The sequence below is a fragment of the Podarcis muralis genome, chromosome 6 (genome assembly GCF_964188315.1).
Source record: "Podarcis muralis chromosome 6, rPodMur119.hap1.1, whole genome shotgun sequence".
In the NCBI taxonomy this organism is placed as follows: domain Eukaryota; kingdom Metazoa; phylum Chordata; class Lepidosauria; order Squamata; family Lacertidae; genus Podarcis; species Podarcis muralis.
In genome coordinates, this window is record NC_135660.1 from 49,665,040 (window position 1) to 49,682,917 (window position 17,878).

Below are 17,878 nucleotides of genomic sequence, written 5' to 3' on the forward strand. Positions count from 1 at the left end.
CTTTGGAAGCTGGTGGATTATCCTTCACAGGAGGTTTTTAAACAGAGGGGGTTTTTTGGGGGGGGGGGAGATCTGCCAAGGATGTACATTGCAGGGGTGGGACTAGATGGGCCTTCCAACCCTACAATTCAATGATTGCGTGAAAACCCTGCGAGAAGAACATTTTGGTGGTGCTCAAGCAAATAAGATTATATATACAGTGGTACCTCAGGTTAAGTACTTAATTCGTTCTGGAGATCTGTCCTTAACCTGAAACTGCTCTTAACCTGAAGCACCACTTTAGCTAATGGAGCCTCCTGCTGCTGCCATGCTGCCGGAGCACGATTTCTGTTCTCATCCTGAAGCAAAGTTCTTAACCCGAGATACTATTTCTGGGTTAGCGGAGTCTGTAACCTGAAGCGTATGTAACCTGAGGTACCACTGTATATGCACGCATATATGTACACATGCATACAGGATACAAATATTCAAAGCAAACATACAGCAGACAAACTTATTTAAAGACAATAGCCCATGCACAAGGCTGCCTTTGGCAGCCCAAAGAGCTTTGGTAGACACTGGTAGATTTTGTACTCCCCACCCCTTTCATATAGCTGTTTTTCAAAAGTATCTTCTCTGTTTAGAAAGTGGTTTGGGGACACTAAAATGGGGGCTGTTGGTTGAAGCCCTCTCAGTGGTGCATTTCTTTGTATCCTTCCTGATCATTATAGAAATCATGACTACTTTGCTCACTTTTGATACCTAAGCAGAAAAGGAATGTTGTGGTTACTTTGGGGGTGGCCCTCTAGAGCGAATTCCAATTGAGAACAAAGTGTGATCTTTCACAACATACAAACACATATCAATACTTCCCTCTTGGAGGTCCACTAAAATAGTGCGCTCAGTCATAGGCAGCTATATTTGCCATCATTGGATGTGGTACAAGAACACCCAGAGTCCTAAGGGGTCTCACTCCTTCCAACTAGTTGTTCAAATAATATGACACCAGAGAACCTTCTGGTTATTATAAGCAACTTCTTGCATCTGGCCCACGCTGACCTAGACCTCTTCTTTCATACTTACATCACTCGCCAGTTCATTTGCCTTCTTAGCATTGAGATACGCTGGCGTGATCATAGCAGGAAAGCTCCCTTTCCCTCGATGCTCTTCATATTCATCCATATAATCCTGAAAAACATCCAATAGTTTACTTATCATTTACTTATCTTTAACTTATTCATTTTGGTACACTTCTGTCTACAGTCTTCCTAACAAGCAGGCATACTTCACAGTTTCCATATTTTATAACACAACTCCACACCATACATTTAAAGCGCACCTGACTCACATTTTAAACATGTGGCTTCTTCCCAAGAATCATGGGAACTGTAGTTTTTTATGGATACTGGGAAGTGTACTTTTGTTAGGAGTAAACTACAGTTCCCAGAATTTGTTTTTGAGAGGAGCCATATGCTTTAAATATATGATGTGGATGTGACTGATTCGTCTCTTCATCCAGTCTCCTTTTCAAGCCATCTTATTCAATTTCCAACTTCTGAGTTTTTTGTTTTATGCCTCTCAATGCCCAGTCAGCATTCTGTGGGATGCTTTTTTGGGGGGAGAGCTTCCTAAGGCTGCCCCCCAGTTAATATTCTTGTTCTTTTACAAACCTTATTACTCTTCCGAGTCTACTGCTATCTAATTCTTCTGTGTGGTTGGTATGGCTATGGCTACATAAGAGCAACCCATCAAAGCCTTGAGATCAGTATCCTTACACAGATGTGAAGAGAGTCACATCAATATGCATGAATTAATATATATAGATGTGAATACTTTTGCATTGCTCCTTACCTGACTAAACTGATTCACATTTTCGTTTGAGGCACCAACAGAATGACTTGCTTTTCCTTTAATCTCCTTTTCATATCTTTGATGATACTTCACCTGAGAAAGCAATGGAGGTGAAAAGGATGTGTTTATTCTGCTGATCTTACAACCTAAACAAATTGCATTTGTTTGCTTTTAAAGCCCACGGAGCTCATTTTCCATACAAATTGCTCAAAGGGGCATACAGTAGAAAGGCAAAGTGAAAGATCCATCTTTAAGAAGTGGGCAGGGAAACAATGCCAAACCATCATGCTGTATAAAAGGGTTGTCCTCACCCAACTTTTCCAAATAATGAGAAGTTTTGCCAAGGCTGTTTTCTTTAGAAGGAGGTCACTGGAGGTTTATGGCATTTTGTAGTATACAGTTTGAGCACAGAACAAACACTCCAACCAACAGCCAAAGGCCACTGCTCCAACTTTAGACCGCCACAGAGGGGTGAGGTAACCAGCATCTTAAGATCAGCATATTTCCTTCAAACTTCAGTCTATCCTTTGTTTCATTAGCAGACACTTATTTTCAACATAAGTTTGGACAATGCAATAATGCTAAAATACAGAGAAGTCTCCACTCCTTAACAGTGGAGATTTTTTCACCTAGCAATGTCAGGATTTTTCTCACAACAGGAAAGTGGCCATAATTTTGGAAGACCAAGTACAGATTTTTCTCCAATATGTGACAACATATAGATCACACTTTTGAAACTTACGTCACTAGCTAATTCGTTGGCTCTTTTAGCTATCTGGTAAGCCGGAGTGATCATCGCAGGGAAGCTCCCTTTCCCTCTGTGTTGTTCATACTCTTCTGTGTATTTGAACTGGAAAAATCGGGAGAGTTTAAATCATACAGATATAAACAAGCAGAAAGTCTATCTACTTGGTCTGCTCTTCTGTTCTACTTACATCACTCGCAAGCTGCCCCCCAGCCTTTGCATGAATTACATCTGGAGTATCCGCAACACTGGTGAATTTGGAAACCCGGTCTTCATGCCCTCGTTTATATTCCACCTATTGTGGAGAAGCAAAGAACATTTGAAAACTATGAAGAACTGCCATCTTATCTCTTGCAATCAAACATCAAATGACAGTAAAAATAGATGATCTTTGGATTTGCTAATATAAGTGTTTCCAATATTTGGCCCTGAATTTAAATTCCTTGGTTGCAAATGCAAATGAAACGGCAGTTTCTTATTGATGAAAAGAGGCTGGAATAACAACATATTCTGGCCTTATTTGTCAAAATGTTCTGCTCCAGTTTAATTCACCCCAAGCCCATCAGTTGCCAAAGATGTTTATTTCATAACAAGTAAATGGCAGCGGAGGAATAAATGCATTAAAGAGCTCAATCTAGAAGCCTATTAAAGCCTGTTAAATGACTAAACTAAATGGAAATGCTGAAATTTTTATTTGGGTGACACCGCTTTCTTGGACACAAGCCCAGCGTGCCTAATCAATAACAATCTCACATGCTTTCATTTTCAATCTCTGTTGAAGCATTATACATAATTCTTGGAATAACAACTAGAGAACTTTGCTTCGTGATCTTCAAGGTGAATCTTTTCTGGGCTTCCTTTTTCTTTCTCATCATAAACGACATGCATATTGTTAATTAAAATAGATTTCTAGATTGTTGCGGATATTATACCCTACAAAGAAAGCGGGCAGGTAGTGAAAACATCAGCCAATAAAGACTGTTAAACACAGCTGAGCTAAAGAGGGCAGGGTGTCACTTAGGTAGGGGAGAAGAAATACTCCTGTTTTTCAAACCCCGTGTAATCATGCCTCCAAATCGTTGATATCTCTGGTTATGAAGCATTTAAAAAGTAATCACAACATGTACTCAAACGGGTAGGTTGTATCAAACATAGCACTAAATCCAAGTGAAAGGGAAAGCACAAGTACATTATCAAAGATTTTTGTGAAACCGATTGCACAAAACAAATCAGCTGCTGTATAAGTTTTTGCTAGCACAGTTGTTTCATTTAATTCCTTTGTTGCACAACTTTTGCCCGCTGCCATCCACTAGCACAAGGGCTCTTATGCTAGCAGACTGAGAACACTGGATATGGTCCACATTCTTTTTCTTTTCTTTTCGGCAATTTAATCATATATCAAACTTAGACCTTTGACTTTTGCTGTGAATATTGCCCCCCTATGCTACAATCTCTTTGCCCTCCCTCAAAACTACATGCCCCAGGAACTTACGTTACTGGATAGCTGAGAGGCCTTCTTGGCTATTTGATAAGCTGGAGTGATCAGAGCAGGAAAGCTGCCCTTCCCCTTCTGCGGCTCATATTCCTCAGTATATTTCAACTACGACAGAGAGAAAAAGGTGTGTTTAAACTTTGTTCGTCAAACTAATTCCTCTGAGGTAGGAGAAAAGGGGGAACTTTTCTGCCATGAATTTTCTTAAGTTCACTCATCTAAGGATGCAAGTCCATGTGCATGATCTCTCCTTGATATATTTAACTCACAAATAAAGCTGTCATAAATTGGAGGTTCGCTTACATCATTGTCCTGTTCTTGAGCTATCCTAAGCATTTCCGCATCTGGGATGGTTTCTGAGTACCATGATTTGCCTTCTTCATACGCAGCACGGTAGGCTTTCTAAAAACAGAATACATCATAAAATGAGGAATGGGCACAGTGGTAAGCACTTTTGACTCCATCTCTAAAGATCAGGGGATTAGACTCTTGACAGGATGCAATCTATTAATGTGTGGCTGGCTGTGACCACATTCCTTTCTTAGGTGGCTCCTGCCCCAAACCACGTGGATCCTCTTTCTACTTTTCTAAAGCTGGTGGCTGCATGGGAAAAGTTCCTGACGATTCCCTGCACTTTTGCACCCATAAGCTACACATGAAATTCTGGCACATTAGTTCAGAACAAGTGAGCCTCTTTCATTTCAGTTGAACTGACATTCCAGTTAATTTTATTTCATCACATCTAAAGAGGACAAGATCCTAATCCTATGTGCCTGGTGTGTTTGCCCATAATTGCAACATACTATAATTACAAGGCAATATAATCTATACTTTTCTGAAAGTGAGTAGACACAGCTTGAAGAACTCCACTGCCAGTGCTATGGGGGGGGAGAGAATCAGGAACCTCTCAAGGCACTTTAGTTGGCAGCCCTTTCCCCATCACCCCCTTTCCTCTAAACTTCTTGAAATTATGAGTGATCCGAAGGAAGGTTACGCAAAGGGAAGGCCCCAGGCAAGAGTAGGAAAAAGCATCTTCCTCTAACCACATCCAATTCTCTTGAGCTGTTACAGATATAATATAAGGAGGAAGAGGGGAGGAAGTAGTGGGGTTCTGGAAGTAGTGGTGCTATGAAACACAGACTGCAACTAGCACAACTTTTTGCTGACCTGGGGCTTTCCTCCCCCCTCCCCCTGAATTGTTTTCTTTCTTTCTTTTTAAACAGAATTGCAAATATCTAGTTAATTAACAATGAAAACCGTATGGGATTAAAAAAAAAAGCAAGTAAATTGCATAATACATCATCCTAAGTATTTGCATGAAGGCATCATAAATCTTCAGATCAAGCTACCAGTATCTTAGCCAAAGACATGTACGGCCTGATGTATAAAGCATTCTCCTGGCACCGTTTTCAAAGAACCAGATGAGGCTTACACCCAAAGAGTGTTTGGGATCCAGGTCACAGCATTCCAATGGCAATAGTCAGAATAATTGGAGACATATTTTAAAAATGACTTCCAAACCAAATGAAAACATAAAGGGGTCGTTCGTATTACAGTAATACAGAACGTTAAAGGCATAAAATTGCAGTTTTGTAAATGGCGCAACCTAGGAGCCTGGAGGATAGCAGAGCATCTGCTGAATGTTCACTAGCAAGCAAGTAATCGATACGGGGGGTCTCCTACCTGACTGCTTAGCTGCTGCATCTTCCTCGCAGCCTCCATGTCTCCGGATTTCACATTCCAGTGAAAAACAGATTTGAACTTCTCACCCTCTTCTCGGTACTTAATCTGCATAGACAGACCCAAAACGTTATTTTGAAACCTGTTTCAGTGGATTATATGCCAGCCTTAATATCCAATATTAAAGAAAGATAGGCTTCCTCTTCAATCTGTTCCCTATACAGTGGTACCTTGGGTTAAGTACTTAATTCGTTCCGGAGGCCCGTCCTTAACCTGAAACTGTTCTTAACCTGAAGCACCACTTTAGCTAATGAGGTCTCCCACTGCCGCCGAGCCGCACTGCTGGAGCATGATTTCTGTTCTCATCCTGAAGCAAAGTTCTTAACCCGATGTACTATTTCTGGGTTAGCAGAGTCTGTAACCTGAAGCATATGTAACCTGAAGCATATGTAACCCGAGGTACCACTGTATATTCTGAATTTCAAAAGGAAAATTCTGTTGCAGATATTCATTTTTGAATAACCAGCCTCAGAATTTTGTTTTTTGGTATAATTTTCTCCACTTCTGCCTGAACTACCAAAATGACTGGGTTAGAGCTGAAGTCACTTGAAACAGCAGAAAGATAAGGCAACAGGTGTTGGGGAGGGGGAAGATTCTGAAATAAGACATGGTCTCATGTGCTTGAACGGATACAAGTGGCAATACTACCAAATGAAAAAGACAATCCCATTATTTTGGTATGCAGACATTTGTATAAAAAATATAAAGTAGAAAGTACTGTCTTTTGATCCCAGTACAGGAAACTGGGTACCTTTGTCTGTTTCCCAATATGAATTTACTGTGTACAAAATATTGACATGAAAATTGAGTCTTATAAACCACTCTATGAACCTCAAACTTCCTTTTGTGATTGAAAGGAGCAGGGTGTTTCTTAAGTGACAAAAGAAAAGGAAAGTGATCTAGCACTCACACACACATATATTGAAGTAACTGGATCTCTTATCACAGCCATCAAACAGAAATAGAAATTGTTGTTAATCTCAAACACATTCCAGAGCAAATCTGTCATGCACAGTTTAGAAGGAAATGTATTTGTTGCTGTTGTTATAGCTTTAGTGAGAGATATTGCAAATCCCGCATGTGTGTTTTAAATACGTAAGAATTTTTCAAGAATTATCTTGGAAAAGCACAATATAGAATGAGGCTGGTAAAGTTGTGACAACAATATCCCCGATACTTCAGAGGAAACAAAAGTGTGTGTGTGTGACATCCTTATCCTATTCTTATCATACATTCAGACTGCAATCCTGTGTACACTTACCTGGAAGTAAACCCAAATGAATGCAGAGGGCTTTACTTCTGAGTAAGCATGCATAAAATTGTTCTAGGCATCAGCTCTTTCTACTGTGAAAACTGGGGCAAGATATAAAAATTTTAATCTAGAAATTTGGAAGAGCTGTAACTCGGAAGGAAGTTTTTTTAAAAAAATATGAAAGCACAGAAGGGTTTCAGATTTCCAACAGCTAGCAGCCCCCTGACATTTCACCAAGTTTACCCAATGCAACCATGTAAAACTCACTCGACTTTACAATTTTGTTAAAAACTCAGATCCAAGTGCCAGGTTCATCAGAGGTTTGAAAAGTCTTTTTGTGTGTGTGTTTAGCAAACCTAGGTTCAGATTCTAATGAATCTGCAGACACTTTTTGATTTGGTGTCAAAGACTTGACAGTTTCAGCGGAGTTTTCCTTTGAGTTTCCTGGTTCATTTGAAATGAAATTTCAAAGGATGACATGGGACCGTGAAACAAAGCGGCAGAAACCGTGCGCACGAACTCTTCTAACTGACTGAACCCGGCATACTTTCCACACCTTAGATCAGCATCCCTAGCAATTTTTTGGTGAGGAAGAACGTAGATTTTCAATGGCTGAAGGAACCACTAAGATGTTCTGCAGTTCTTATTTAAGTAGGGCTCCTTCAGATACGCACTTTGTGAGCATAACCAGGTTTTTAAAATGCACAGACATTAAAACTTGGAGTTTTCACATTGTGTCATAAGCATAATCATTCAGTTCTGCAGTTCCTTACACTTGAAGGGTCTTGGGTGGACAAAACATATGTCAATGTGCAAAATAGGATCCCTAGTCACTACAATGTTGGGGGCAGCTCTGAATGTACAGCCTCACTGCGTGCGTGGAATTGTCCTTAGCACTGAAATGCTAACACTTGGTTATGCAACTGCTTTGTACATACATTGCAACAGCAGTGGTACTATTTGAATTGGAATGGACTCCCTTGGAAGGTGGTGGAGTCTCTTTCATTAGAGGTTTTTAAGCAGAGGTTGAATGGCCATCTGTCATGGATGTGCTAGTTGAGATTCCTGCATTGAAGGGGCTGGACTAGATGGCTCTACAATTCTATGAATGGCAGGCTGTTTTGACAGCCACGGACAGGAAGTCCCTACAGAGGGTGGTGAATACAGCACATGACATCATGGGCTGTCCTCAGAGTTCGCTAGGTGACATCACAGGAGACCGCTACCTCAGGAAAGCGAGGAAAATTCTCAGGGACGACTCACACCCTGGCCAGCACCTCTTTAATCTCCTACCTTCGGGCAGGAGATACAGAAGTATAGTCAGCCGCAGCAACAAGTTAAAGAACAGTTTTTATCTGTGGGCTGTTGGGCTGCTGAATGGAAAAAAATAGTGGTGCAATTGACTTCCGACAAGCACACAGAGCGCAAACAAGACTGAGTGTATTGGGGGGGGGGCTTGTTTATTTTCACTGCACACAGGTGGTGTAGTGACAATAAAGGTCTATTTATTATTATTATTATTATTATTATTATTATTATTATTATTATTATTATTACAAATCAGGCTGCTAATGTATTTTCCCCCCTCTGCCTTTACAATCTAAGTCCACAAGAGAACCCTGTGCAGTCCAGTACAAGCCCATTCCTTCAACTCTAACCTGGTGTTTGAATGGATGCAGAATTCATACCATTGTGTCAAGGTCAAGCCTGAGAGCAGTCAGTTTGCCCTTGTGTGGCTTCCTCATGGGGTTTAGTTAACTGAGATTTGGCTAACACGGGTTCTATCTTCTGTTACAACCTTCAGAAGGAAATAGGATGATCCAAGAAAGGGACCCACATTGTAAACAACTTAATTGGCATTGAAATACCCTCCAACTCATTCTGAAAGGGCAGCATTTGATAGTTAAATTCATTTTTGATGGCCAGATATCTGATTGGCTAGGATCACCCATATGATGAGTATAGGGATCATTACTCTCACTTTAAAGGTAGCATTGGTGCTTAATAGGGCACATACAGTATGTGATTGCTGACTGGCTGAGATCGCTTTAGAAGAAATGAAACTGGGAAAAGAGACGGCACCAAAGCAGCAGCAGAGGTGGGAAACTGCATACAGATATGAAAAAAGGAGGATGAAGGGTTTGGTCCATCTAAAAAGAATATGGGTGGCTATGTGACTGACAAATATCAAACACATTAATTCCTAAGGTATCTTACCTCGCTTACTGCTTCAGTCTGTTTTTTCACATTTATATTTACTGGTGTCTCAAAAACACTTGTGAATGTGTTGTTTTTTGGATTATGTCTGTAAAAGAAAGCAGATACAATTTGGAAAGAAATAATGTCCCTCAAAAAACCAAATACTTCTTATATGTATGTACATATGTTAAAACACAGAACTGATTGCTAAAATACAACTAGCATCTCACATGCAAAGTTTGATTTTGCATAGTTATCTACATCTTCAAGTTTCATTCTATCAATGTTGCTTTTCTAATAACAAAAGGAAATTGCAGAATAAAGAAATCCAAAAAACAGAAGCCACTTCTTCATTTCAGAACATTGGAGAAAAACTGAACATACTGACTTGCAAGTTGAAAACACTGTATTTTACTTATCTTTCAGCTCTAACAACCACACTTACATTAAATTATCATATGTAACAAAGGTCAAAATGCAGTAACCAGGTTATGAATATTTGATCTTTCAAATAAAAAAATCAAGAGGGCATAAAATGATCCAAGTTTAAGGAGAATTTCTTTTTCTTTTTTTCTATTACACCACATGGTCCTTTTCATAATCAGTGCTGCACATTATAAAGATTTTGACTAAGGAACCTTGGGGTCAATTAGTCTTCAATAAAGTTGCTACATAAAATTAGCCCCCCTTAAAAAAAAAAAAGTATTTACAACTGTCTTGTGGACTGTCCACTAACCCCAGACGCCTGCCACCAGATAAACTGAGCATCATTGTGCCAACTCTGATTTCATAATATAATGGCTATGTGAGTGCTCCATCACACGCTGAAACCTTTTTGCAATTCACAATGAGATTTTATTGCACCCTGACAGGCAAGCCTCATAAACTGTTTTTCATTACTACCTGGTGCCATGTAAGGTATACAGTGCATATCAGGAAGCTGGACAAAAACATTATTTGTATCTCTCAAACAAGAGCAGAATGGAGACTGCTGATATCACCCATATCTAGCTATTGTATGCCCAATGCCACCTAGTGATTAAACTATATAACAACACTATCCATCAAGCACCAAGATGCATTGAAGCCAATATATGTCACTGCACACAGGGTACATGTTTACAACATAAGGATTATTCCAAGTTTCTTACAGTAATGTAATAACTGCAAATGACTACCAATGTTTAAATGTGCATTTATCACCCATATCTAGCTATTGTATGCCCAATGCCACCTAGTGATTAAACTATATAACAACACTATCCATCAAGCACCAAGATGCATTGAAGCCAATATATGTCACTGCACACAGGGTACATGTTTACAACATAAGGATTATTCCAAGTTTCTTACAGTAATGTAATAACTGCAAATGACTACCAATGTTTAAATGTGCATTTAATCATCCCAGAGACACTGTTGTGTATTGACTAGATCATAGTTGTTTTTTTACTAAATCCCGCTCCAGCTATGGGACTCAAAACACAGCCTTGGACAAGTCGCGTTGTCTTAGACAGCAATTTAATGTGTTGTAGGAAATCTATGGCTATTTTTTCTCTTTTGGATTTAAAAAAATGTGTAGCAGTCATTGGGAGGGTCTGATTAATTTTGGAACTGTGACACTATGTGGATGAGCGTAAATGCTGTTGCCTGAATTATTTTCCTCATGAAAATGAGCCCAAGAAGTTGCTACTTAACTTACCATGGGGGGGGGGGGGACACAGATACAGTTCAGGTACTGGAATATTTCCCCTCCACTGAGCACATAGCAACTTCAAGATGGGGGCAATTTTATTGTGTATACGACATGGTGGAAAGGGGCTGACATGGAGAAAGAGATATAGATATCCAGCAATGAGAGATACCTTAACCATTAACTCAACAGATAGGCCACATCACATCTAGCTGGGCTCTTAACCTAAGCAACAACTACATTGAGTTCCTTGGATTTAAAAATAATATAATAATCTGTACCAAAGTATGCTCTTACACAAGTTAAATTTACTCAGCTCTGATTCATAAAAGTTTTTCTCACAATATGTTAAGGTGCCATAATCCTGTTTTCAGGACTTTTCTTTTCTTTTTGGTTGTTCACTGTGTTAAAGTAATATGACTACACCTCAGGAGTTTCCTACAGTTTTTCAGAGTAAAAAAACTGAGAATAAAGCAAACTAATCTATGGGGTGGACTGATAATCTAAAAATGACTTCCATAGTATCAGAATTCAATCCAGACAGAACCTGTTGATGGATAATATAGGCATAATGTTGCCTTGCTATATATCTGGAGAAAAACTTACGCTTGACAGTAAGGCATTTTCTGGTGGCTAACAAAGTTATTCACGGTAAGCATCATCTTGCAGACCTCGCAGTGAAAGCAGGCTTTGTGCCATGTCTAGAAATAGCAAGGATAAAAATACAGTGAAAGTTGCTTGTGTCTCAGATTTTATTAGTCTGTTTTAAAAACGTATAACTGATTATTCTTGGCAGTCTAATAAACATCTCTTCTCACAGTCTGAAAAAGCATATGCCAAAGATCAATTTCCCGCGTGTAACCTTTAAAAGACGTAAAATGTTTCGCCAAATTACACCCTTGGCAAAGTTCAGTTCTGACATCCAACTTACCCGACATGAATTAAGATTATGAAAGTGTAGAATATTTTCTACCAAGTTAAATTAAAGGAGATGCAGGTTGTCTATCTGAAAGCATATTAGTGGGTTATTTATGAAAGCATATTAGTGGGTTATTTATGTAAGAATAACAGCATCTACTGACCTGATCAATACAGCTAATCTTCTCTGCAGGATAAACCCCATAGCCACATCTGGCACAAGGCTGAATATTCATCCTGAAATTATCGAAGGAAATAGAAAAGACTGTATCAAAATTTCAAAGGAAATTATAACTTTAAAATGCCTTGTTTCCTATAAATCACACTCCGGTCTTGTCACGCCAATCCACAGTCCAAAGCTTCTGCTTGCCTACTGCTCAGCTTCTACTTCGAACTCAGCTGTTGTCTGGTTTTTAAAGCTGCCAGTTACTAAGAGGGGCTATTTTGGCAACTGTGTAAGAGTTCATGGAAGGGAAAGAGACGGGAGAATTCAGCAACACCTTTCTCTAAATAGAAGAGTGAACTCACAGTGAAGCATCATGGTCATATGAGCAAGAACATCTAATTGTTAATATTGAAGCTATGGGGTTTAACGTTGAGTTGCCAGAACCTCAGGATGGACTTCTAAATATATGTCGCTTCATCTTTAGATTATTACCTATTCGCAGAGTGTCATTATTACAGAAAGAAGAGCAGGGCAAGGCAGCTTCCCAAGAGAGTTCTGTACACAACTTGATTCAGTTTCCAGCACTGACAGGAAATGGAATACAGTGCCTACAATATACCCCACATCAAGACTGTTCCTCAGAATATACACTATCTGGCCACAAAATGCTATGGTCAGTCAGCCTTAACGGACCTTGCCCAACTGAAAAAGCCTTGTTTAACAGCATATATTTCTCTAGATGAAGTACCGTATATACTTTTATCATAGCTGTCAACTTTTGAAAATAAGGAATCAGCAGCCTCAAAAAATAAGGGATCAGCAGCCTTGCCTGTCCCGGGGACAGTCTACGGGATATCTAACAATCTGGAATAGCAGTGGGAAGCAGCGGGAAATGGCACTGGAATAAGGGACTTTCCCACAAAAAAAGGGAAGGTTGACAGCTATGACTTTTATTCCATATGTGCAGAATACCATACATTTTGAGTCAAAATCTGTGTTGTAGTGATTGGGGCAAATTTGTCCTGGAAGAGTTGGCAGGGATTCTCCTCAGTATCCCCACATCCATCATTCTAGACCAGGGCTCACCAAACTTTGTTCTGTGAATCTTCAGTCAGCTGGTCTGTAGTGTGTCTGTAGCTTTGTGGTTGAAGACAGAAGATGGCATATCTATGGTATTGTAATTTACCGTATTTTTCCGTGTATAAGACAATTTTTTTGCTATAAAAAAAATAGGCAAAAATTGGGTGACGTCTTATACACGGATAGTGAATGCAGAGAGGGGAAGTGCAATTAATGGCAGCAGCAAGCAGGAGAATGGCAGCGGCGATTGGGCGGGTGACTGGTGGCTGTGGCAAATGACAGGCAACTGGCGGCTGAGGCAAGTGGGTGGGTGCACTGGTGGTGGCAGCGAGCCGGCAGACAATTGGCGGCTGCGGCAAGGTGTGCAATCAGCAATGGCTGTGGCAAGTAATCGGCAGTGGCAGGCAGGCAGGTGAGCGATTGGTGAAAGTAACCTCCCCCACCCCACCCTAAAAGCTAAACAATTTCTTAATTTTGGGTTAAAAAAAAAATAGGGGTCGTCTTATACATGGGGGCATCTTATACACGGAAAAATACAGTAATATTTTAATAGTATTGTATTGCATTTTATTTCTTATAATGTACTTTATTGCCGATCGTCAGGTCGGCGGTTCGAATCCCCACGGCGGGGTGCGCTCCCATTGCTCGGTCCCAGCGCCTGTCAACCTAGCAGTTCGAAAGCACCCCCGGGTGCAAGTAGATAAATAGGGACCGCTTACTAGCGGGAAGGTAAACGGCATTTCCGTGTGCTGCGCTGGCTCGCCAGATGCAGCTTGTCACGCTGGCCACGTGACCCGGAAGTGTCTGCGGACAGCGCTGGCCCCCGGCCTCTTAAGTGAGATGGGCGCACAACCCTAGAGTCGGACACGACTGGCCCGTACGGGCAGGGGTACCTTTACCTTTACCTTTACTTTATTGTATTACAATTGGAATTCTATGGACATGGCCTGGGGAGAGGGCGGGTGGCACATGAGTCCTGAGGATCTGATAGAGATCCCTGGAGGGTCACATTCTGCCTGAGGTTCCCCATCCCTGTTATATTTATTTAATTTATTTTTTTTATTTTAAAAACCTACCTATAGGACTTATATCTATTGAACTATAAATATATAAATATTCCTATATTTAAAGCCCTATATATTTATAGTCCTATACATATTTATATAAACATATTTTATATTTATATATATATATTTAAAAGCAGGACTTTACAGCAAAACATAGGGACCTGTCTTACCAGAATCAGACTCTTTAAGTTCAATAGTGTTTGCACTGCCTGGCAGCAGCTCTCCTGGATTTCTGGTAAACGCCTGCTGAAATACATCAGGAATGGGCATTTGAGATTTTTCTTGGGCTGAAAATAATGAGACACAATAGGAACTTAGGAATCTGCCTTAGACCGAGTCACACCATCAGTTCATCTAGCTCAGTATCGTCTACACTGACTGACAGCTGCTCTTCGGGATTTCAGACAGGGAACATTCCAAGCCCTACCTAGAAGATGCTCAGGATTGAACCTGGGAACTTCTGCATGCAAAGCAGATTCTGCATCACTGACCTGCAACCCTTCCAAAGACCGGAGACCCACTCAGAAGATTGAACAGGAGGATAGCTCAGTCAGCCTACCTAGGAACCCCTACTGCATACACACTCCAATCTCCACTAAGCGGCTGCAGGAGATTCCAGGAGCTCCAGGCACTTACCCAGAGTTGTGTTTCCGGTGGGAGGATCCAAAGCAGTGGAAACTAGTGCCTTTATTCATTGACACCTGGAAGTCTTCACTGGAGGTGGTGCAGAACATTATGCCCCCAGAGTGTCTCTCATCGCCCCTCATTGCTTCAGTGTGGGACCAAAGCAGCAGTTGGTCATGGCTCCAGGTGCCTCAGTGCATCCTCCTTCAGCCAAAGCCAAGATGGTTCTCCCTTTATTCCCCTTCATCTTCCAGAACACCTTTCTCCAAAAACCAGCGCCTCTTGTAAGTTGACACTCCCCCCCCCTCCCAGCAAAGCCTGCTCCCTCCCATTTTCGTACTAATGGAAGCTGAAATTCTACACCTTTCTCCAGACCCAAGGACCCATCTTTAATGTGATAAAAAGGTAAAGGTACCCCTGCCCGTACGGGCCAGTCTTGACAGACTCTGGGGTTGTGCGCCCATCTCACTCAAGAGGCCGGGGGCCAGCGTTGTCCGGAGACACTTCTGGGTCACGTGGCCAGCGTGACAAAGCTGCATCTGGCGAGCCAGCGCAGCACACGGAAACGCTGTTTACCTTCCCGCCAGTAAGCGGTCCCTATTTATCTACTTGCACCCGGGGGTGCTTTCGAACTGCTAGGTTGGCAGGCGCTGGGACCGAGCAGTGGGAGTGCACCCCGCCACGGGGATTCGAACCGCCGACCTTTCGATCGGCAAGCCCTAGGCGCTGAGGCTTTTACCCACAGCGCCACCCGCGTCCCTCTTTAATGTGATAATGACCAGCAATCAGCTTATCCCCAGCTGGCAATGGGCTTGTGATCCTAAACTTTAATGCAACAGAGCTTGAAATAGTTTTAACCACGTTGCTTAACTTGTGAGTTGATGAGCTTGCCCATATTCTAACCCTTTAACGAATCTAGAAATTATAGGGAGTCTGTCGCTCACCCAAACTTGTAACAATACATCTAAAGCGCACGATTCCTCTCTAAAAAAATTGTAATAACTGCACTCCTCACGGGCCACAGCTCCTAGCACCCTTAAACTACATTTCCCAGGACTCTTGTAATTTCAATGTATGGTGTGTACCCAAGCCCCCTCAAAGCAGGTGGAGCCAGCAATAGAGATATATTATTATTTTTTATTTCATTTTTATACCGCTTTATATTTTTAAGAAAAATCTCAAAGTGGTTTACTGCATATTAAAACACCAATAAAACAATCTGAAGAAAGTCAAATACAGCGTATATAGTCAAAGCAACATAATTAACAGAAAATTAAAATATTATCTTAAAGTTTTCAAAATAAAACATTACAAAGGAGGTCAACTACAGAACACTGTACATATTTAACACAAAGTTAACAAAAAAACAAACAAAAAAAAACAATTTTTAAACGTTTCCCAAAAAAAAATTGCTAAGCGAAGTCAAATATATATTAGCTTGAATCTGCGGCACAGAATAGCCACTGGGTGAGCTTCCCACCTGAGCAGGGATTCAAACCCAGCTCAGCTGCAACATTCCCCAACCACGCAGCTTCCCTATCAAGCCACGTGCTGGGAGAGAGAAGCCGGAGGGAATTCCCTTCCTAGGATTTTACTTCCCCCTCGCCTTCCCTCGGGGCCTGCCTGCTTGGGTGGAATCTATGGGGCAATCGGATAATTTTAGACTGCGGACTGAAGTGCCGCCCGCCCGCCTGTCCTCCCTTCCTTCCTTAGACGGCAAAGGAGCGTCGCTTCACTTCCTTGGAAATGTGGTTGCGCGAGGGCCGTATGTGCCCGGACAACACCCAATGAAACGGACCCGTCCTCTGCCCCGCGGGGTTGGCGGCGTGTCGGGTGCGCCTAGGCGGCTGACGAGTGCAAAGTGACTACAGGCCATGAATCAACAGCCTTATTAATTTCCAAAGGGCTGCCGGGGACGCGGAAACTCCGCTCTGGGACCTTCGCCCGGGCGGGGGCGCTGCTCGGTTCCTGCGCCGCCCAAGCGGGACCTTTCGCTTTCACTTTCGCCGCTCCACGTAGCAGAGCGCCGGCGGAGAGGGACGCCCCACTTGCCCCTTCCTCACCAAGCGTGCCCAGGCAAGTTTCCCCCGGGGTGGGCTGGAGGGGACGCTCGGCCCCCCTCGCTTGCCTGCCTCTTTGCGCGCAGCTGCGCCTTTCCGACGCTTCCCGCTTCGCTTTGGCCCTGCCTGCCCCGTCGAGCCTCCAATTCCTGGCGTCTTGCGCTGGGCTCCGTCCCGTTTCCCTTTCCTTTGAAGTTCTGCGCCTCGCCCATTTCAACCCTTTGCAGCATTTATTGATAACCTTTTGCGCTCGCCCTCTTAGTCTCCAATATCTGTTCTCCGCCGCCCCCACCCCACTTCCTGTACTCGCGACTGTCTCTCTTGTTTTCTGGAGGTGCAAGCAGCACCCCTAAATCCTAATTCCTGCCTGTAAAAACAACCACAACAGCTCTGACCTGGTGGATTTCTGCTTGCTGAGGAAGCTGCCAATTGCTACAGAGGCCTGTTGATCTGTCACTGTATTTCTAGGCTGGGGGGAGCTGACCTGATGGAAAGGAGCCTAGGAAGCTGTTGTCAATTGAGTCAGTATCGCCAGCACTGACTCCCCAGGATTTCAGACGGGTTTCTCCCAGTCCTACCTAGAGATGCTGGGGGTTGAATTTGGGACTTTCTGCCTGTGGAGCAGGTGCTCTGTCACAGAGCCTTCAAAGATCTTAAAAGACTGTCAGTGTCTGAGGATTAGCTATAGTGCCACCAAACACTCCTTTCTACCCTTTTCAATTCTAATATTTTTGCAGCTCCTTCCGTATCCTGTATGCAAGGTCACACACTTTAATTCTACTGCTGTACTCGTATCACTTGTCACTTTCGTAAATTTAAAATTAAAGAACGTTAAGCAGATTCGTGGGTGATCCTGACCTATGTTGTTTCCTCAGGATTGCATAATGCAGACTTGTTACCACAAGATTGCATGATGCAGATTATTTTCACTATTCTGTGAAATCTAGCCGGATACCGGGGTTTCTCCCTGCCTAGTTTGCATCCTACAATTTGCCTAGTACATATAGATAAT

At 42.0% G+C, this 17,878-nt stretch overlaps 1 protein-coding gene across 3 annotated transcripts in view; it reads right to left on the reverse strand.

Annotated features, from left to right (window-relative positions):
- Positions 1 to 12,263, reverse strand: part of NRAP (nebulin related anchoring protein) — a 58,477-nt gene extending 46,214 nt beyond the window's left edge. For 2 of the 3 annotated variants that reach the window (XM_028730230.2, XM_028730229.2), the window contains exons 1-10: positions 12,034 to 12,263; positions 11,558 to 11,652; positions 9,277 to 9,364; positions 5,751 to 5,855; positions 4,371 to 4,469; positions 4,068 to 4,175; positions 2,766 to 2,870; positions 2,573 to 2,680; positions 1,831 to 1,923; positions 1,063 to 1,167 (exon numbers count right to left, since the gene is read on the reverse strand). In XM_028730230.2, coding sequence (XP_028586063.2) covers positions 1,063 to 1,167; positions 1,831 to 1,923; positions 2,573 to 2,680; positions 2,766 to 2,870; positions 4,068 to 4,175; positions 4,371 to 4,469; positions 5,751 to 5,855; positions 9,277 to 9,364; positions 11,558 to 11,652; positions 12,034 to 12,105 — 978 coding nt within the window. In that variant the 5' untranslated portion in view covers positions 12,106 to 12,263. The remainder of the gene's footprint in view (positions 1 to 1,062; positions 1,168 to 1,830; positions 1,924 to 2,572; positions 2,681 to 2,765; positions 2,871 to 4,067; positions 4,176 to 4,370; positions 4,470 to 5,750; positions 5,856 to 9,276; positions 9,365 to 11,557; positions 11,653 to 12,033) is intronic. The other variant, XM_077930238.1, reaches the window with a different exon arrangement.
- Between the last annotated feature and the right edge of the window lie 5,615 nt (positions 12,264 to 17,878).